Genomic DNA, 22,646 nt, shown 5'->3' on the forward strand with positions numbered 1-22,646 from the left:
TGGTTTTATCTTTAAAATGTGATTTCCTAGAATTTGTGGTATCACGGACACCGGTGTTTAGGAATAAGTATAAATACATATGATATTCAGATTATTTGAATTTTGAACTACCCAAATTGTGATTCCCAGGCATCATGCAGACATTTGAGTTGACTGCAAAGAAAATAATGTTCAAATAGCAGACAAAACTAATTAAGAAAAAATTTCTTCCCATGACTTTTAAAGGACAAAGCTTATGAGATCATTGGATACTTGGCCTAATTTCATTTACATGACAAAGCCACACAATCTGTATTTCCAGTGATCTTTATAACTGGCACTTGTTCAGAGAAACCCAGGGAGTAGACTTTCCCCGCTCTTCTCTCTTGCCCTGCCCTGAACTGTCTCCTTGAAAGTATGATCTGCTTTGGTAACCTGTAGTCAAACTCAACTCTTGTGAGGTCAAGGGTGAGTCCTAGTCCTGCAGCCTGGTTGCTGTCCTACTGTCGAGCTGTGCCTTCCACCCCTGTAGGGCAGGGGCTGTTACCGGCTTGTCTACTCCTGTATCCCCAGCCTCAAGTCCAGTGCATGAACACAGAGTAGGTACTCACGCATTTGCTGCATGACCAAATGGAGGCTCAGATGATCTGAGGACAAAATCAACAAGCCTAATAGAAGAACATATCAACACAGCACACGGAAGAACCTCTTCCTGTTGTTTTCATAGATGATTGAATGTTAAAAAAAAAATCAAGTGGAAATGAATGTGTTTTCATTCACACTTCAAGCACACTTTAGCACATCAGTGGCAGGAGAGAAAGCTCTTGCCACAAATAAAAACAACCTCCGAACTCAGGACAGCTAGCTTGGAAGTAATATGTGAAGTGTTGTTTCAACACGTACTTGTTCCCTTTTGTCCTAATTTTTCCACTTCTAGTCTGCGTCTCACCCCAACATATAATCGTTCTAATGTACCGATACGCATTCTCGGGTTTGTATAAATTGAAAACTGCATTGCTTTCAGCGTGTGTTATTGATTTATGGTGTTGTATCATGAATCTCATTCTCTTTCCTACTCTGTGTGGAATATCATTGATGCTTTGACGGAGAAAAGATAGTATTATTGAAGTGTGAATACTTCACTTGAAATCTTTGGTGGCAGGAAGTAGGGTACAAATAAAGTCAAAGCTGGTAAACATATCCAGGCTCAGTTTAACAGGAAGGAAGGCCATTAATCAGATGCTATTATAATGTCTTATTACAGGTAAGCCTTTTTACGTTATTGTTTTATACTGGAAATTAATGTTGTTTAACTGAATTTCTTCACTTATCATCTGGCCACTCTGTAATATATATTTCCCTTCAGTTTTCAAAGAACTTCCATAAGCTGAGTTAACCACTTCTCAAAGGAAAGCAATCAAACGATTACATGGAAAACTAAAAACCAAGGAAGGTGTTGTAAACTATTACAACATTTAATTCCTTCCTAAAGAGTCTATTATCCTTTGGTTAGATGTTTGACGGATATACATAATACATTTAAATGTTCACATACTTGTAAATAAATTAGTTTGGATTTAGCCTTCTTTGAATTTGCATAGTTTAAGATGTGCATTTTGAGACATGCGCCCTTTGACCCCCAAACTTACTTTATCATGAGGCTTCGACTGTCTATAGCCTCACCGTCCTCTATGTCATATTTGCTTGTCAAGACAAGAGAAATCTCGGTCTTTGAAAGCTGACTTAGTGTATTTGCCTTGTTAGGGTCATTGGGGTCAACTGCTCCCTCCCCTGTAGGGGAAAAAAAAGTAGCATTATTTTTTCCAGTTTACTCATTGTGATGACGACACCAGCAATGTAAGACAAAGGTTCTGTGGGAAAGGCCCAGTAATTAAATGGGAGATCATGGTCTTCATAAAACCCACATTCTACTATAGCTAAAGTGGCTTTCAAAAATATTTTATTGAAAAATTAAAATGACATGAGACACAGATATTCCAAATACAAACAAATTACTAAAAGGGATAGCTTAATAAAAGTATTTCTCATTTTCTAATAAATTTGGTTCTTTAATGATGCTTTCTTTCTGTATAATACAGGTTGACAATTCCTTTTTGACATATCTGGAGCTTACCTTCAAGAATATTGAATTATTTTACAATCTTGGATGCTATCAATTACTGAACTCTTACTGTAGGAAGGGGCAAGTGTAGTTGTTATTTATGCTTAAGCGTTAAATTCCAGAAGAAATTGTTTTATCTAGGATAGGAAAATCAACCAACCAACCAACCCAATTAAACAAAAACCAAGTGATAAGTAGAAAGAACAAGCTCTTACCAAGAAAAGATTCCACGGTTGGCACCTCTCCCAGAGACCCCAGCAATTCACTTAGTAAGTCATTTTTTTCAGGGGCAATTGCATCCTGGTGTTCCAACAGGAGCTTTATGTAGAAAGCAACACACACACACACAAAGATAAGAGTAAATTCTCAACTGTACCATATTTATATCAAATTTTCCATAATTTCCTCCTGATACCATTTAAATCTTAAATACAAGTATGACATTTATAAAAATTAGAGACATAGATACAGTTTTTATTGTATCTCAGAGGGAAGCACCTACTTTACTTCAAGAAACTGTAGCAAGAAATATAAACCCTTTTTCAGCAAGGTCTGCCAAGGGGCAGCCTTCTACCACCTTATCTTTATGCTTCACTATACCTCTATAGAAAAAGTCAAAACTGGGGGAAAGAGTCCAGAGTGAGGCAGGTCTTTCAGCTAACCTCAGTAGCAAACTGGAAGGGCATTTGCATCTCTATGCAGATAAATTATTCAGTAAACAAACACTATAGTTATCTTCTTCTTAATCACTATTTTAGCTGTTTCAATCTGTCTTTCATTGAAGATCTCTCATGGGTTAAGGGTGTAAGAGATTAGATGTCTTGAGTGGTTTCTCCTTTCCTGATTCTAAGAAGGCCCAAAGTTGAGTAACGTCTGCTGGGGTCTTGCCAGGTCTCAGAGGAAACTCCCGAAGAGTGGCAGCACTCGGGGGGAAACCATGAAGGACAACACATCTATGTTTTTGTTTTTTTGTTTTCTAAATTTAAACAAATTTGACCCGGCACTGTGGCTCATGCCTGTAATCCCAGCTCTCAGGGAGGCAGAGGCAAGAGGACAGCTTGAGCCCAGGAGTTCGAGACCTGCCTGGGCAATATAGCAAGACCTTGTTCTCCACATAAAGGAAAAAAACAAAAAGACCAAAAAAAAAAAAAAAAAAAAAAAAAAGAGCATAATTTAAACAAATTTTAATGGAGTCAGTTTAATTATTATGACCTTATACATGAACAGCAACACATCTGTTTTTGTTTGCACTTCTAATTAGATTGGAACAACATTTCCAAAGTATGAAACTAGCAATCCTGGAGATAAAAGATATAATTTGTTGTTCTGAGCAACTATTTTATAAAACTCTGCATCATAATGATAAAGCTAGCTCCTTTTCCATTTTCAATTTTTCTCCCAACAGCTTTACCAAAATAGAACTCATATACATCAGATCTACTAACTGAAAATGCATGGTACAATGGCTTTTAGTGTATTCACAGAGTTGTGCAGCCATTACCACTCTCTCTGACTGTAGAATGGTTTCACTACCCTGAAAGAAACTGTGTATCCATTGGCAGTCACTCTCCATTATCTCTTCCTTCTATCCCCTGGAAACCACAAATATACTCCGTATGAATTTGACTACTCTAGGTATCTTACATAAGTGGTATTTGTCTTTTTGTGACTGGCTTATTTCACTTAGCGTAACACAGTATTTGTCTTTTTATGACCGGCTCATTTCAATTAGCATAATGTCCTCAAGATTCCTCCATGTTGTAACATGTATCAGAATTTCCTTCTTTTTAAAGCTGAATAATATTGCATTGTAGGACTATAACACATTTTATCCACTCATCTAGTGATAGACACTTGGCTGTTGTGAATAATGCTGCTATGAAATGAGTAAACAAAAAACTCTTTGACTCTGCTTTCAATTTTTTGTAGGTATACATCCAGAAGTGGCACTGTTAGATTATGAGGTAATTATGTTTAATATTTTTAAATTGATCATGCCACCATATTCCAGCCTCTATGTTTAAATTTTTGAGTAACCCCCATACTGTTTCCATAGCAGCTGCACCATTTGACATTCCCACCAACGGGGTGCAAGGATTGCATTTTCTTCACATCCTTCTCAACACTTATTTTCTGTTTTTTGTTTTTTGTTTTTGTTTTTGATATTAATCATTCTAATGGGTGGGAGTGGCATCTCACTGCAGTTTCAATTTTGATTTCTCTAATTGTTAGTGATGTTGACCATCTGTATACTTCTCTGGAAACACATCCATTCAAGTCCTTTGTTCATGTTATAATTGGGTTGTTTTGTTGTTGATTTGTAGGAATGCTCTATATATTCTAGGTGTTAACCCTTTACCAGACATATGATTTGCAAATACTCCCATTCCACAGGTTATCTTTTCACTCAGTTGATTGTGTCCTTTGATGTGTAATTGTCCAATTTTTAAATTGGACTGTTTCTATCATTGAGTTGTAAGATTTCTTTATATATTCTAGATACGAGTCCCCAATCAGATACATTATTTACAACTATTTTCTTTCATTCTCTTGGTTGTCTTCTCATATTTTTTTTCTTTTTCGGAGACAAATTCTCGCTCTGTTGCCCAGGCTGGAGTGATTCACTGCAACTTCCATCTCCCAGGCTCAAGCCATTCTCGTGCCTCAGCCTCCAGAGTAGCTGGGATTACAGGAATGCACCACCACACCTAGCTAATTTTTGTATTTTTTAGTAGAGACAAGTTTGATCCATGTTGGCCAGGGTGGTCTTGAACTTCTGGCCTCAAGTGGTCCACCTGCCTCAGCCTTCCAAAGTGCCAGGATTACAGGTGTGAGCCACTGTGTCTGGCTGACTTTGTTTTTTCTTCTCTTTTTTAATGAGACAAGGTCTCACCCTGTTACCCAGGCTAGGGTACAATGGCATGATCATGGCTCACTGCAGCCTTGAACTCCCGGGTTTAAAGGATCCTCCTGTCTCAGCCTCTCGAGTAGTTAGGACTACAGGCATGCACCAGTACACCCAGCTTTTTCCGCTTTTTTGTAGAGATGAGGCTATGTTCCCCAGGCTGGTCTTGAACTCCTGGTCTCAAGCAACCCTCCCGCCTTGGCCTCCCTAAGTACTAAGATTACAAGCATGAGCCACCATGCCTAGCCTCAATTTCTTGATATTAATGTTTATAGCTCAAAAGTTTTCAGTTTTGATGAAGTCTATTTTATTTCCTTCCTTTGCTGATTGTGTGTTTCGTGTTGTATCTAAGAAACTCCTGCCTAATTCAAGGTCACAAGATTTACTCCTGTATCTTATTTCAAAGAGTTTTATAGTTTTAGCTCTTACATTTATGTCCATGACCCATTTTGAGTTCACTTTATGTACAGAGTGGAAGGAAGGAGCCCAGCTACATTCTATGGCATGTAAAGATGTCCCAGCACCATGTGGAGATGCTATTTTCCCAATGAACTGTCTTAGTCCCTTGTCAAAATGAATTGACCATAAATTTGAGGGCCACTTTCTAGACTCTGAATTCCATCTCATTGGTCTTTATGTCTATCCTTATGCCAGCATAGCAGAGTCTTGAATACTTATTTTTCTGTTCTCTTTTAATCTTTAAGATCAGTGAAGGACAGAGACTATCTGTTTAATGCTAAATTTTTCTTAGTATTTCCCTGACACATGCTAATTGGGTTGTTAACAGAGAGAGAACACATCTCAGATGCATAACTTCAAGGCTAGGAAGTGACTGTATCCAACTATTTTGTTTTCATTACACTTATTTTCCTCTCAAGTTTCTGTGTATGGAAAAGCATGCTAGTTTTTCACTATTATAGAGGTACTTTGTTTAAAAGCAAAAACATTACCTGTTGTTCTTAAAAAGGTGAGTGGATTCAAAGAAAGGCATTAAATAAATAATAGAGGTGATACAAAGATCGGACAAAATCTGGAAAGATGGTACATATATTTTGGAGGAAAATTAAAAGACAAGAACAAAATTGCAAGATGGATAAATTTATGTTCTTGTTCTCTGATGAGATAGGGCAATTGATTTGGCTGTTGTCTTTGGAAATGACGGTTTAGGTGGCCAGCTCCTACGCTTCATTCTGACAAAATTTCCTGAAGAGCTTATTTTGAAGTTCTTACATCTTCCTTAGAGAAAAGGGCAAGCACATGGCCACAGGCTTGGCAAGTCCTGCTACTGCTGTGCTTGTGTCTGCACACAGACACCTCCACGCAGAAGGCAGACAGTAAACAGCACAGTCTTCCTATGAAATTACACAATTTCCCCACGTTATGTCTGCTTCCAACCTAACACAGGAAGGAATTCCAAATCGGTCACAAGCTGTCTTTCCCAGGATTTAATTCTGTTTTCAATTATTGTTAACAAAAGAACAGACTATTTCTCCTTACAGACTTCTAAATTAACACAGCAACATTTTCTCTCTGCTACCCTTGGGAAAAAATCTCTCACTCTAAAAAAGTCCTCCCCACCATTTTATTTCCTGCATATGGATATTACATTCAGCAAATGTGCAGCAAATATGTACACATTTTTTAGAGACAAATAATGTACCATAAAAATAGATAAGTGGGTCATTGCTCAAATATAAGCGAGTCTGTCCAGTAGATAATTATTTTGTAAGTAATGCATTGCTAGATTGCTGGACGGTTTTCCTTGTAATCTAGGGTGTTTATATACAGAGAAAAGAAGGATAGCCTATTCATGCCATCAGTACTTATTGAGAGATTGATGTAAATGTCAGGGAAGTTCCCTGTTCCAACCCTTAAAGAAGAAAATCAATAGTAGATTCAATCGTTCCTTCAAACCTACATTCAAACTTTAGTTTCTTAGATGAGCTTGATCATAGTCTGAAATTTTAAGCAGCTAATCTACTAATTGTTAGTATGTCTGGTTTGATGGGGGCTGGAGCACAACCTTTGAGAATGTATATTTGTTATGCTTTCCCCTTAGCTGTCTGTATAATCTAAAGTCGGATGCATCCATAACTGAAGCATCTAGAACTTGGATGTGCAACTGAATCCCCTGGGATCTTGTTAGAATGCAAGTTCTAATTTGGGAGGTCCAGGGTGATTGCTAAAATGTCCCCAGGACCTTGCTTTAATTCACGAAGTCTGAAACTATTCTTGAAAAGGTTACCTTTTAACAACCAAGACTTTTCAGGAAATACGTTCCAATTGATCTTAAAAACAAGAAGCCCTTCAATGCTTAGCTGTTTTTTTTTTTTTAACTTTAAATGATTGCAAAACCGTCTAAATCCTCCCAATTCCTTCCGCATGCCACTGAGCACAGTGCCCTGCGCCCAAAAGATACTTAATACACGCAATGGCTGAGAGCAGCGAGGTCTGCATGCAAACCGGATGTAGATGTTGTAACACAGCACATGATGTGGAAAACTGCCTGCTTCCAAGAAATGGGGGTTTCCAGAACAATGAAAGTGATTATTTGCAGGAGGCTACTATTTGGTGGTAGTTTCTTGTTTTCTTTCCGTAGCCTGTTTACTACCTCTCTATGTTAAAACATTAGAATAAAAATAATATTCTCATTTCCTTCAGAAAATTACTGGAAAAGCTGAGAGGGTTCCTGGAAGAGGGAAGAGACAGGGTGTGGGTCTAGACAGCATGGCTTTGGTGGACGGGAGAACACCGTGGCCTGTCCCTGCCCAGAGCTTAAACAGCATATTTACAATCTGGCTTTATTTTTATTAGGTATTTATTCTTTTGAGGCACAGTCTCGCTCTGTTGCCCAGGCTGGAGTGCAACAGTATGATCATAGCTCACTGCAGCCTCTAACTCCTGATCTCAAGTGCTCCTCCCATCTCAGCCTCTTGAGTAGCTGTGACTATAGGCACATAATACCAAACCTGGCTAATTTAAAAAAAAAAAAATTAGTAGAGATGGGTGTCTCACTATGTTGCCTTGGCTAGTCTCAAATCTGTGGGCTGAAGTGATCCTCCTGCCTCAGTCTCCCACAGTGTTGGGATTGCTGGCGTAAGCCACCATCCTGGTCACAATCTGGCTTTGTAAATGAATTATGCCGAAAGTACACTTTCTTTTTTGGGGAGAAGTAAGGGAATAAATGTATCATGTAAAAATAGAATTTTCTTGTTTTGGAGCAGGAATTTTATTAATGTATAAGAGTCAAGAAATAAATAATTGAGGGATTTTTAGGGTGAAGAGTACAAGTATTAGTATATATGTACCATAAGTCCTGTGGAGATTACGCACTTTCTAGATAACAGACATCTAAACCATGGGTTCATTGCTAAGACGCCTCCCCAGTCCCACTTACCGAGTGTGTGCTGATGATTTCTTCAATTGAAATATAAATGACTGGTTTGCTGACTGTCACCAGGTCTGTGTATTTGTCCATATTAAACTTCTCTTCTGGCTCAGGGACATTACATGCTTCTTTGAAATATTTCCTAATAAAGGGGGGAAAAAGTCTTAAGATAGACTCAAATTTGTGCATTAAACAGTTTCATCAAAATAGCTAGGAAATTCTGAATGATGACATGTACTTTGTTGCCATTTCAAACCTCGAGAGGACGTGCTATGGCTTCTTCCAGGCTGGCTTCTGTCTGTTGGAGCAGCATCCATGGTTCTGGATATTGGACCCAGCTCCTCAAACAGGATTGGAGAGAGTGGTAAGGGCCTCATGCCCTGTTTGTAACTTAGTGATATCAAACTATGGGCAGGTCATCTTAAAAATGTTATTTTAAAAATGGCCCCTGAAACTTAAAAAGTCAAAAATGATAATTCTTGATCTAAGAATCAAATCTGTGTGATGAATACAATCGAAAAAGCAATTAATCAAATTTGCTGCTGTAAACGGCACAAGCTCCTGGGCCTGTATCACCCTTATCACCCTTCATAGCTTCTGTTATCAGTCTGACAAAAATGAGATTAAGTCTATGCTTCTTCGTTGCTGCAAATATCTGCTGGCCAATGGAAAGACTTAAGGTTAGACACCCAAATACATAACATCTCAGTACTCAAGCCCTAAAAAGTCTATTTTAAACTCTAGCAAGTTTTGGCGGAGATCAAGAAAAGTGAGACATGCTGTGATCACAATTTAGTAGTTCCATGTATTTTTTGCCTAAACAATACTTGTGCAGATAGACTATATATTTTATTCTATAAAGTTTTAAATGTTTTTTTTATATGCCTGAAATCATCCTTGGTGTCTCGGGACCCGAGTCCTATGTACTTCTGCTTTCCCAGCCAGAGGCTGGGGTGGTTAAACAGCAGGCAGCCCTGTTACAGGGAGCATGTTTCCATGTGACAATCGGGTTTCCTATGCTGCTTTGGTTATAATTTTTTATAGATTTCTGAGAAACACAAAGGATAAATATGAGTGGAAAAAAGGACTAATTTGGAAGAGGCTCACTTCTTCGGTCTTGTTTCTTCTTACAGAGTAGCTGGGAACATAACTGATAGGAATAACAGAAGTTAAAAGTTCATGAGAAATGTAGGAAATGGATGTTACTTTGTGTGTGTGTGTGTGTGTGTGTGTGTGTGTGTGTGTGTCAGGGTCTCACCCTGTCACCTAGGCTGGAGTACAGTGGCACAAACATGGCTCACTGCAGCCTCGATCTCCTGGGCTCAAGTGATCCTCCTGCCTCAGCTTTCTTTTTTCTTTTTTTTTTGAGATGGAGTTTTGCTCTTGTTACCAAGGCTGGAGTGCGATGGCGCGATCTCGGCTCACTGCAACCTCTGCCTCCTGGGTTCAGGCAATTCTCCTGCCTCAGCCTCCCGAGTAGGTGGGATGACAGGCACTCACCACCATGCCCAGCTAATTTTTTGTATTTTTAGTAGAGACGGGGTTTCACCATGTTGACCTGGATGGTCTCGATCTCTTGACCTCGTGATCCACCCGCCTCAGCCTCCCACAGTGCTGGGATTACAGGCTTGAGCCACCACGCCCGGCCCCTGCCTCAGCTTTCTAAGTAGCTGGGACTACAGGTGCGAGCCACCATGTCCAGATAATTTTTAAAATTTTTTATAGAGATGAGATCTCCCTATGTTGCCCAGCCTGGATATTACTTTTTTAGTCAATGAGAAGAATGAAAAATTAACAGCCTGAAAAATCAAAACTTTCTGTAGTAAGAGGATTTGGGGTAATTTTCTCACAAAAGGCAAGGAATTCTAAATAGAAATGAATAATCATGAACTACCTTTGTTTTCAGATAAGTCACTCACCCAGAGGGAAACTGAGGAATGGGAAATTAGTTTCCAAGTGAGGATTAAAAGAGGCCAAATTTATGTATTACTTCTATGGCCTGTTGATTAAATGGCAGACATCAGAACAAACGTGACCTGTTTCCTCAGAGCTTCAGGAGAAGTGAATCTGACTACCCGACTCATGCCTTTCTTGTGAATGATTAGCGATATAATTTGGAAACACAAAATCAATACAATTAAATCTTCTTACATGTGTCATGAAGAAAGGCTTGAGAATAGAGCAGAACATATACACATACACAATCATCAACAAACATAAAATCTGGGTTTTTCCAACCCTTCAAAATTGAGTATTCCATTTCCTACTACAGTTAGCCCTTGGTATGTTTGGGGGATTGGTTCCGGGACCCCCATATGCACCAAAATTTGTACATACTCAAGTTCAAAATTGGCTTTGTGGAACCCACGTATGTGAAAAGCCATCTGTCTGTATATGTGAGTTTTCCATCCCATGAATACTGTATTTTATCTGTCTTTGGTTGAAAAAGTCTATGTATAAATAAACCTGAGCAGTTCAAACCTGTGTTAATCAAGGGTCAAAGGTATTTGATGTAGATAAGGGAAATTCTTCCTCATAGGAAAACTTTTTAAAAATGATTCCTCTCTTCTTAGGTTGGAAAAAGCAGAAATCTGGTATTTTGATTTTTTTTTTTTTAAATTGAGACAGAAGTCTCACTCTGTTGTCCAGGCTGGAGTGCAGTGGTACAATCTTAGCTCACTGCAACCTCTGCCTCCTGGGTTCAAGCAATTACCTGCTTCAGCCTCCCGAGTAGCTGGGATTACAGGCGCCTGCCACCATGCCCTGCTAATTTTTAAGTTTTTAGTGGAGACAGGGTTTCACCATCTTGGCCAGGCTGGTCTTGAACTCCTGACCTTGTGATCCACCCGCCTCGGCCTCCCTTGATTTTTAAATTCTAAGTACTAGATGCCTGTAGCATACAAGGAAGAACAAGTATTCCTTTTTGTGAGCAGCAGAAATAATATGGAAAAGACTCCGTGCAGCAGGAGTGCTGCGGTGGGGGCGGGACAGGATTGCCAGACAGAGGCAATCTTGCTTGTACTTCCCTCTGTCTTTCCCCCAGTGGCTGGTAGAAGAAATGCTGGTAACCATCTGGGGTTCTTGTCCTCCATGCTCCACTCTAGCTCTGGGCACAGAACACATAGTATTCTTGCCTACCATTTTTGCATGTTTCTCTAAAACAAATGGCCCCTCTCACCTGAATTCCTGATAGGTCTCTGATAAATAATTGTTCATAGATGAGAGATGCTCATTTTCTCCTTCAAAGAGCTTGTTGGAAGCTGCGTGCTGAAGAACCTTGGCCACTGATCCTAAGTTTCTCCTTTGGTCGGAATTTATCTGACCTCCAGCTGTCATGTCGATGATATCAAAGCCATCTGGAGCTACAATGGCTGGATTCATGTACCGATAGTACAGGAGGTTTCCAACAATCTGGAACGATGCAGAAGTGCAAAACCATTTTTAAGAGAGAAAACTCAAGAATTGTAGGGTTAAAAAAAAAAAAAGATACATATTCTTTTACATTTCCCAAGAGAAAGCAGATCATTTTCTGATTTAATCCTAATCAGGAGTTAAGTAAAGGCAATGAATATAATCACACATATTTAATAGCATAATTTACAAAGTTGTTTTTGATGAAAAATGCTCACTGCCCCCAAAATGCTCTAATACGAAGAATTTCAATAACATTTAGGATCTCCAAATTAATCTCAGCTTAATCAATTATCTTGAGAGTCATTAGAAACAAGACCTGCAGCTTATTACAAATAACCATACATGGGGAATCATCTTACAAAGTTATATGTTGGTGATTTTGATTCATACCCCCAGGGAGAAGCTCTGGTGAGATTACCCTTGAAAATCTACCTTTAATAGCTCATCTTCTGTTGCATCAGGGAATTTCTCATGGATCGAATTCTTCAGTACTTTGGCTATATACCTCAATCCATAACTACATATAAAACAGATGACAAAAGAAAATAATGGAAAAAAGGCTGAGTGAGGAAAAAACACAGAGCAATTGTTCCAGTCAACTTCAGCTGAGCAGTTTTTCTAAAAATTAAACATAAGATGAGATGGTAATGGACTCACAGGACTTCCACTGATGATAATAACTGAGCTGTGTTTGCTACTGAACTACTGCCCCTTCTTTAGAGAACCAGTTTGGAATTTATAAGGTAAATGTAGGCCATCTTTTAAAATAGTAAACATCATATAAGGGAAAACTCCTGTCTTCCCTACAGGGGCTTATTTTTACATCATATTCCAAGAACTTCCAGGAAAGAATGTTAAACTCACTACAAGTACAACTTACGGAAGTAGATCAAGGGAAGAAATAATAGAATTCAGGACTTTGTCGGTGACCCTTCTCAGGTTCTCAATGGAAGCCTCCAGTTTATTTTTCACTTCTGGGTATGTTAGTGCTTGTTCTGTGGTCACATCATAAGGCAACTTGCTGAAAACACAAAGGCTTTAAATTAACTGGAGGCTTAGGTACAAGCATGGATTTTCCTGCCAAGTTTGTTCTATAGTAAAGCTTTGTATAGTGAATAAGACTTTGCCCACTGACTCCGGTAACAAAATGTTTACTAAGTGAGGGGAGACTCCATCCTCACAGAGGGCCCTTCTGCAACTTGGAGCAGGAAGGACTTGAGGCCGTCCCTCTGGGCTCTTCTGGCAAAATCATAGGCAGACCCAGGTAATTTAGACTCAGCTAAATTTCTTTTTTTTTTTTTTTTTTTTTGAGACGGAATTTCGCTCTTGTTACCCAGGCTGGAGTGCAATGGCGCGATCTCGGCTCACCGCAACCTCTGCCTCCTGGGTTCAGGCAATTCTCCTGCCTCAACCTCCTGAGTAGCTGGGATTACAGGCACGCGCCACCATGCCCAGCTAATTTTTTGTATTTTAGTAGAGACGGGGTTTCACCATGTTGACCAGGATGGTCTCGATCTCTTGACCTCGTGATCCACCCGCCTCGGCCTCCCAAAGTGCTGGGATTACAGGCTTGAGCCACCGCGCCCGGCTAAATTTCTTTTAATTATAAAAAGCAAATGTTCGGCCGGGCACAGTGGCTCATGCCTGTAATCCTAGCACTTTGGGAGGCCGAGGTGGGTGGTTTGCCTGAGCTCAGGAGTTTAAAACCACCCTGAAACCCTGTCTCTACTAAAATACAAAAAAAATTAGCTGGGCCTGGTGGCTTGCGCCTTTAGTACCAGCTACTTGAGAGGCTGAGGCAGGAGAATTCCTAGAATGTGGGAGGTGAAGATTGCAGTGTGCTGAGATAGCAGCATTGTACTCCAGCCTAGGCGGCAGAGTGAGACTCCATCTCCAAAAAAAAAAAAAAAAAAAAAGAAAGCAAGCAAGCAAGCAAACGTTCATTACAGAAAAATAAAATCACATACAATCTAAAACAATACCAAAGCAGACAACCAATTTTCACACCTTAGTGCATAACTGTCCAAGTCTCCTTTGTGCATGTATGTCTGTGGGCCTCACAATATTGATGGGTATAATGCAATTTGTGTATATAGACATTCTATACAGATCCTGTGTGTGTGTATGTACGTGAGCATTCTTTCCCCAGAAAAATGGGTTACTGTACTGAACTCCAACTGGAAAATATACCATGAACATTTTTTTCTGTGCCAACAAATGTGTATGTATACCACCATTCCAAATACTTATTTCATTATGTGCTATACAAGCATTTACTTAATAAATCCCTCAAAGCTAAATATTTTGACTTTCCCTGACTTTTTGTTATTACAAACAGGAATGTGACAACCACTCACGTAATCATACAATTCTCTGTGTACACTTTATTTCACAGACATCCTTGTGCAGGAAACAAGAAACTAGGATTGCTTAAATCTACAAACAACCACTCAGAATAAGCCAATCCTACCTGGATTGTTAAACCTTACACATTAAAGTTACTTGTTTGGTAACTGTAAAAAAAGTACGTATTATCAGGTAAGGAGAGAGTGTGCACCATCTCTAGGTCTAGGTTTAGAAACATACAAAGAAAATAAAAAAGGGAGAGAATTATGAAAGTTGTGGCATTGGGGATCACCTGGCTCTGAAATTTGAAAATACCATTTAGCATCAAGATGACCAAGAGTCTAAGAATGTGATTTGCATGCATATGTTAAAGGGAGGTAATATTTTGGATTGACAACTGGCTTTGTACAGTTTGCTTAACGAAGCTTAATGGTTTAAATAAATACACATGTAAAAATGATCGTAAAACGTAACTGAAGACGAACACCTTCCTGACTTTGTTACCTGGCCTCTCCAGTCTGTGTTTCCAGTTGGTTCACCCAAGCCTTGTACACCTCTACAGGGTTTGTGTTGATAATCAGCGACTTGTCGTCGATGATCTCTTTCACCACTGGAGCCAGGAGTTGGCGCAGGGTGTTCTGTCCTCGGGCACCTCTGTTGAAGCTGACGACCATCTTGATGACTGTAGGGTTACCAGTAACTATGTCCTGTACCTGGTCCACTTTTGATCTAAAAAAGCCCAAGACAAAAGAAAATGGATTGCTTCTATAGATACAGTTTTTTTTTCTTTCTTTCTTTTTTTTTTTGGACAGAGTCCTGCTCTGTCACCCAGGCTGAAGTGCAATGGTGTGATCTTGGCTCACTGCAGCCTCTGCTTCCTGGATGCAAGTGATTCTCTTGCTTCGGCCTCCCGAGTAGCTGGGACTACTGGTATATGCCACCACATGTCCAGGGCTAATTTCTGTATTTTTAGTAGAGACGAGGTTTCACCATGTTGGCCAGGCTGGTCTCGAACTCTTAACCTCAGGTGATCCACCCACCTCAACCTCCCAAAGTGCTCGGATTATAGTCATGAGCCATGGTGCTGGGACTGAATACAGTTTTAAACAATGTATCCCCTCTCTGGCAGGCAAGGACTTCATGGAATTACACTTTTTTTCTATGAAAATCAAAGTTAGTGTGCTTTAAAAACAAGCAATCATTTATAAGGTGTATATTTCTTTTTTTTTTCTTTTTGAAACAGTCTCACTATTGCGCAGGCTGGAGTGCAGTGGCTCACCGCAACCTCCGCCTCCAGGGTTCAAGCAATTCTCCTGTCTCAGCCTCTTGAGCGGCTGGGATCACAGGGACGTGTCACCATGCCCAACTAATTTTTGTATTTTCCGAGAGATGGGTTTCACCATGTTGGCCAGGCTGGTCCCAACTCCTGACCTCAAATGATCCACTCACCTTAGCCTCCCAAAGTGCTGGGATAAGAGGCATGAGCTACCACTCCCAGTCTCTAAGGTGTATGTTTCTTAGATGAGCAATTTGAGGATCTAAAAACAAAGTCACAGCCTCAATTTCAACCTATGAGGCAGGTATAAGCTGAAAATAGACCAGGACTAACAATACTGGGTAACACTGTACAAGTATCACTCCTCTGTAGTTATCCAATTTCAAAAACAACTTTCTTGACTGAATAAACTGTTTCACTTTTTCAAATCCCACTTAAAGCTGCGATACAGCTTCTAGCCATATCGAATGGCCGATGGAGCGCGTCTTGATTTACGGTGCTGACTCTCAGGGCCTCTCCCCTCTCTTCCTCCCCTTTCTCCCTTTCCCCCTCTTGACCACTCTCTCTCCCTCTTCCACCTCCTTCCCTTTAGAGCTTGACAGTGTCTGGTCCTTTTCTTATCCAGTCATTCTTTTTTATTTCCTTTGCTGGCTCCTCTTTCCACTTTTAAATGCTATTTTTGTTGACTTTTGGACTAATTGTAGCTGCTTGTAAGGCGAATGAGGGTAAATCAAAGTCCAAACAAAAGAATAACTGGTCTACCAGAGCCCAACCAAACCTCACACACAGGCACAGCTTGACCCGTCATCTCTCTGGGACCTATCCCTCTGAGGTCAGGAGTTTGAGACCAGTCTGGCCAACATGGTGAAACTCATCTCCACTAAAAATATAAAAATTAGCCAGGCGTGGTGGTGGGTGCCTGTAGGCCTAGCTACTCGGGAGGCTGAGGCAGGAGAATCACTTGAACTCAGGAGGCAGAAGTTGTAGTGAGCTGAGATCATGCCACTGTATTGCAGCCTGACCGACAGAGCGAGAGTTTGTCTCCAAGAAAAAAAAAAAAAAAGATTTCACAGATCCCCAAAAATCAAATAGAGTCTTAACAGCCAGGCCTTTACTCAGCGTCTCCCATGACCTGGCCATACCCTATCTTTCATGATTCATCTCCCGGTAGTTAGTAATTGAGTCACATTCTGGGTAGACTAAACTACTTTCCGTCTTGCACCTACGCCCATGCTGTTTCCACCACCATTGTGCCTTATTTCCCTTTTCTATCTCTTCTTATAAAAATTGTAGCTATTCCTCAAGGTTTTGGGTCAAGCACCTCCTCTTCTATAAAATCTTTACTAGTGAACCTAGTTGGAATCTTTCCTCCTATCCTCTAACCTGATACATTGTACGTATCCTTCATTTAGACACATCCTTCATTTAGTACTTACCACATTCCACAGTATAGCATTCCTCTTTCTCCTGAATCACATTTCTCACGGGCTTATAGACACCTGGAGGGCAGAGGTGCCTGGCTCCCATGCTCCCAAAACCAGTAGGAGCTAGCATAACTTAAGGTTTCCACAAGTCAGAAAGGCCACTTGAGCTAAGGACATTTCTCATGCGTATTTCTCAGCCCACTCATTATAGCTACCTAGACAATTTTTACATTAACTGAGTCAGAAAGTAAATTAGCAAAGGTAGTTTAAGTTCCAGTAAGAAGGGAAGACGATTCAGGCAAAGATTGCACTCTGCATTCCAACCCGTTAAATGGCTTTCCTACTCAGAATTTTAATTAAGTTAAGTGTTCTCACTGGTTTTCAAGAAGCTATTGATTTTCAGTTGTTACAAACATACAAAATCAAAAGTTAATTTAACACTAGAGAAAGTATCACTGGTGGGAGAAAATGGCACTTGAATATAGTTCTAATGACATAGAAATATTCTCAAGAAACTTGATATATTTTAATATGTGAGAAAACCTTATAAGAATTTTAAAATAATTTTAGTAAATCAAAGACAGCCTCCACTAACAAAAGTATCTATTCATTGGTATTTTTACATACGTATTTGTATACCTACTTTATTTCTTCCTCCAGAGCAGTTTTAAAAAGCTTGAGAAGTAGATATTCTTCTCGCTGGTTAGAAGCATAATTATATAGTGTGAAAATAACAGTATCCATAAATTTAGTGGACTTGTTCTGTGGCATCTGGAAAATCAGTTTAGCCAAGTATAAAGGGTTGGTCTGGAAAGAAAGAAGGAAGAAAACAAAAAATCCCACGAAACAATAGGTTAATACATAATTAAAGCACACAGCAGTATCTGATTCCCTGCTCTTCAATGACTTAATATGTCACAAAAAGCATACAGATAGGTATATAAAATAATTTTTATGTGCCAGGTACTCATCTCTATGCTTTTAGTATATAGTATAACTTTCTACTATTGCTTCCTATAGACTGATATTATATAATTTTCTACTTTAGCTTCCTATGGCATATCAATATTTTACAATATTACCATAAAATATTACTTAATATTAATATCATACTATAGAAAGCTAGAGTAGAAAATTATGATAGGATTTAAATGATGCACACGATATGATACACTTTACTTATTATATCTACTTTTTACTATTGTCCTTTCTGAGCCACATGTTCATATTTATTGTAGGGGTGGGGGCCAATAGAATCTGGTATCCAAAGACACTGGCAAAGCTTGTGCACGGTGGCTTACACCTATAATTCCAGCACTTTGGGAGACCGAGGCAGAAGTATAGCTTGAGCCCAGGAGTTGGAGACATGCCTGGGCAGCATGAACAGCCCTGTATCTAGAAAAAAAAAAAAAATTAGCCGGGCATGGTAGTGTGAGCATGCAGTCCCTGCTGCTCCAGAGGCTGAGGCTGGCAGGATCACTTGAGCCCAGTATTTTGAGGTGGCAGTGAGCCATGATCATGCCACTGTATTTCAGCCTAGGCAACACAGACTGTGTATCTAAAACAAACAAACAAAACAAAACAAAAACAAAAAAGTAGACTAAGGATCCTGCTACATAGACTGGTCTAGAAGGATTGATGGATGAATAGAAGGAAATGCATACTATCTTGTCAGACTGGAAAGAACAGGAAGAGAAAACATTTACAATGTGGAGACAGCAAATGGCCACAATATTCTACACAAAGTGAGAAGGGGGAGTAAGGCAGGGAGGCTGAAGAGGGGGTGAAGGTACGACAGCAGATAAGGGAAGCGCCAGAAGACCATGAGCAAAAAACAAAGGGCTGAAAATGGACGTGGAACCCTGCGGGCTCTGATGAGGATGGACCCTCTGGACACAGAACCAGCCTTCACGATGCACTGGCTTTTCTCCAGCAGCCACACCTACCAGGCAGATGTTCAAAGAAAACAACAGTATTCAGGTTATAGAGGAAATTACGTACAAAAGGAAAATTAATACTCCTAATCTTCATCTCCCTTCTGACAAGAGAAAAATTTTTTTTTCCCTATTTGAAAACTAGTATTCATCTAATATACTCAAGCCGTTTGTGTAGTTTTTAAGAAATCTCAAATTCTGGTTTACTTTACTACTTAGATTTACTTTTAAGTTCATAACGGTTGGTTGAAATTTTATAAATAAGCAGATCAGGCCTTTTTCTTGATAGCTCTGTAGTGATTCTTTTTCAATGTGAAGTATATAGGAATTAGGAGAAAGGAAACTTACTCAAGAACTAAAGAAAGATGCCTACTCACCATTCCTACTAAGGTTACCTAAAAACTTTAAATTTAGGTTCATACTGAAGAGACAACCCCCCAAAAACTTATACTAGCTGACCTGTGGCTTTGGATAAGAATTTTTGCTGCGTTGGGTGTGATGTCTCATGCCTAGAATTCTAGTGCTTTAGGACACCGAGGTGGGTGGATCACTTGAGCTCAGGGGTTTTAGATCAGCCTGGGCAATATGGCAAAACCCTGCCTCTACAAAAGACATGAAAAAATTAGCCGGGCATTGTGGGATGTGTCTGCAGTCCCAGCTACTCAAGAGGCCAAGGTGGGAGGGGTGCTTGAGCCCAGGAGATGAAGGCTGCACTGAGCTGTGGTTTCTGGGCATTCTGGGCAAGAGAGTGAGACTTTGTCACTACAAAGAAAGAAAAAGTTGGCTGGCCGAGGTGGCCGAGGTGGGCAGATCACAAGGTCAGAGTTCGAGACCAGCCTGGCCAACATGGTGAAACCCTGTCTCTACAAAAAATACAAAAATTAGCCAGGCATGATGGCGGGTACCTATAATCCCAGCTACTTGGGTGGCTAAAGCAGGAGCACTGTTTGAACTCAGGAGGCAGAGGTTACAATGAGCCGAGATCACACCATTATAGTCCAGCCTGGGCAACACGCCGAGACTCTGTCTCAAAAACAAAAAACGAACAACAATAAAAAGAAAAAGTCTTGCTAAAGTGTAACCTGCAGGTCAAAGGAATCCAGGCCATTTTCTTTCCTATAATTTCTTCAGTGATATTGGGCTAATGTCTCAAAAGAGGAGAAGGAAAAGAGAAATATGACTTCAAGAGAGACTTCACTTGACACAACTGAATGGTTGCACCCTTTGGTTGTACATTTTGGATTGTTTGAGGATAAAGTTTGGTGGAATTATTTTAAACATGCTCCTGTGCTTTTTCTTCTTCCCATTAATGCGCCTCCATTACATAATAAACAATACAAGCTATAGGCCAACGACTAGATTTTGACTTATGATAAATTCTGTCAAATTGAGAAAACTAAATTCTAAAGAATCTTCAATATGCTTGCAATTTCATGGATGTAAAAAAAGATAAGTGCCTAAGATTAAATTTCAAACTGGTGGTTGGCTATTAAATCAGGCTGAGCAAAGCCCTTTCCTACTTAAAGTGAGCCCCCTTTCTTTCTAGAAGGTTTGCTGGTATGAAGCAGTGGGTTCCACAGACAAAGCACTGTTAACCTTTTCCTTCTGTGCCGCCACGTGGTGGCCACTTGTGTGAAGATGTTCATATGTTTGAAGATGTTCTCCAGTCAGTATCTTATTCCAAGTAGAGAATTTTCAAATCTACCAAAATTAACATTGTGTTTCTCCTCTATTTATGGTTAGTGTAATGTGCTCTCCATACATCTACTGCCAGTGACATCCTCTAACAAAGATCCAAACAACTCCGTGCTTTAAAGGAATCCTGACAGTGGCCCCACTCTGAGGGACATCTGACTCTTACAAGGGAGAACTGTAGATCCACCTGTCTCGGGAAACTTTTCCTGCTGAAGAGGATGCTTGTTTCTATCTATTGCTATCATGCAGTTTCCTCTGTGATGAACTGTATGTGCCAGCAGGGCTAACAGGCTGAATTAATTGTCAAACAAAACAGTAAGTGATTCATCAAAGTCCAATCATAACCAGTCCAACTTACTAGTTCTCACCATTACTCAGGAAGCAATGGAAAATTACTATTTGTTTAGATCAGAGTAATGCCATGAAAATAATAAAAGAAAAAAGAAAGTACTATTTTGAAATCCCAAACCCTCTGGCTCTTTCCTCCACAGAAAGGGAGGCTGGTTCTGGTAAATATACACATACAGTTTTTTTTTTCCACATACAGTTATTTTTTTCATGAATGACAGCACCTGTTTTTGTTTTGTTATTATCAGATTTATACTGTTTCTGTACGTAACCATTAGTATATCATTGTGAAGAACATGAGCTCTGAAGTCAAACCACCTGCATTTCAAAATTCCTACTTTATCATTTACTGGCTCTGTCTCAGTTTCCTCATCTGTAATGCAGGAACAACAACAGCACTCATTCTCTCATGGCTCCCAGGGTTATGGTAGGAATTAAATGAGATCATGTACGTAAGGCACTAACAGTAGCACTTGGTCCTTGGTAGATGCTCAAAATGCTTATGCTATTATAGCTGAAGCATGGGAAAAGATTCCCTGCAAGCCACAAATGTATTTATTATTCCCAAACTCAGAATGAAAGAGAAATTGTTCTCACCTGTAAAAGGTAAAACAGCTGCTGATACGTTTCTAGTGTTTTTCTCCTCTCCTTACTCAAACTTTTTATTCCCTGGTTGTCAGTGTTATTCAATATTTCCATTTCTCCTCCTTTTTTCTTATTCAGCTTTTTACTGTGTGAAATTACATCCTGTAAAAAAAATTATCAGATTACTACTTTTTAATTCTTGTACTCTTTACCTCCTCTGTTCACATACAGGATTGAAACACACCTAATTGGAAGTACAGGCATACCTTACTGTATTGTGCATTGCTTTACTATGCTTCACAGATACTGCCTTCTTTTCTTTTTACACAAACTAAAGGCTTGTGCAATCCTGCACTGAACATGCCTATTGTCACCATTTTTTCCAATAGCATGTGCTTACTTTGTGTTTCTGTGTCACATTTTGATAATTCTTTCAACATGTATAACTTTTTCATTATTATACTATCAGTTACGGGGCTCTGATCTTTTTTTCTTTCTTTGAAATGGAGTCTCATTCTGTCACCCAGGCTAGAGTGCAGTGGTATAATTTCAGCTCACTGCAACCTCTGCCTCCCGGGTTCAAGAAATTCTCCTGCCTCAGCCTCCCAAGTAGCTGGAACTACAGATGCCTGCCACCACACCAGCTAATTTTTGTATTTTTAGTAGAGACTGGGTTTCACCATGTTGACCAGGCTGGTCTTGATCTCCGGCCCTCTTGACCCATCTGCCTCGGCCTCCCAAACTGCTGGGATTACAGACGTGAGCCACTGTGTCCCACCTACCAGTGATCTTTGATGTTAGTATTGTAATTGTTTTGAGGTGCCACAAACCATGCCCATATAACTTAATCAATAAATGTGTCAGTTCTGACTGCTTCACCAACTTTCCTTTTTCTCTTCCCTCCTTAATGCCCCCTATTCCCTGAGACACAACGATACTGAAATTAGGTTAATAACCATACGATGGGCCAGGCGTGAGCGCCTGTAATCCCAGCATTTGGGAGGCTGAGGCGGGCAGATCATGAGGTCAGGGGATTGAGACCATTCTGGTCAACACGGTGAAACCCTGTCTCTACTAAAAATACAAAAATTAGCTGGGTGTGGTGGCAATATGCCTGTAATCCCAGCTACTCAGGAGGCTGAGGCAGGAGAATCACTTGAACCCAGAAGGCAGAGGTTTGCAGTAAGCTGAGATCGCACCATTGCACTCCAGCCTGGTGACAGAGTAAGA

The 22,646-nt window shown here is 39.9% G+C and overlaps 1 protein-coding gene across 1 annotated transcript in view; it reads right to left on the bottom strand.

Annotated features, from left to right (window-relative positions):
- The window catches only part of IQGAP2 (IQ motif containing GTPase activating protein 2), a 310,698-nt gene that overhangs the window by 25,841 nt on the left and 262,211 nt on the right, over nt 1-22,646 (bottom strand). The window contains exons 22-30 of the mRNA XM_039477508.2: nt 21,429-21,578; nt 17,498-17,661; nt 14,659-14,883; nt 12,689-12,829; nt 12,241-12,325; nt 11,573-11,805; nt 8,404-8,536; nt 2,317-2,419; nt 1,629-1,770 (exon numbers count right to left, since the gene is read on the bottom strand). Coding sequence (XP_039333442.2) covers nt 1,629-1,770; nt 2,317-2,419; nt 8,404-8,536; nt 11,573-11,805; nt 12,241-12,325; nt 12,689-12,829; nt 14,659-14,883; nt 17,498-17,661; nt 21,429-21,578 — 1,376 coding nt within the window. The remainder of the gene's footprint in view (nt 1-1,628; nt 1,771-2,316; nt 2,420-8,403; nt 8,537-11,572; nt 11,806-12,240; nt 12,326-12,688; nt 12,830-14,658; nt 14,884-17,497; nt 17,662-21,428; nt 21,579-22,646) is intronic.

Source organism: Saimiri boliviensis, chromosome 1 (assembly GCF_048565385.1).
Source record: "Saimiri boliviensis isolate mSaiBol1 chromosome 1, mSaiBol1.pri, whole genome shotgun sequence".
Lineage (NCBI taxonomy): Eukaryota > Metazoa > Chordata > Mammalia > Primates > Cebidae > Saimiri > Saimiri boliviensis.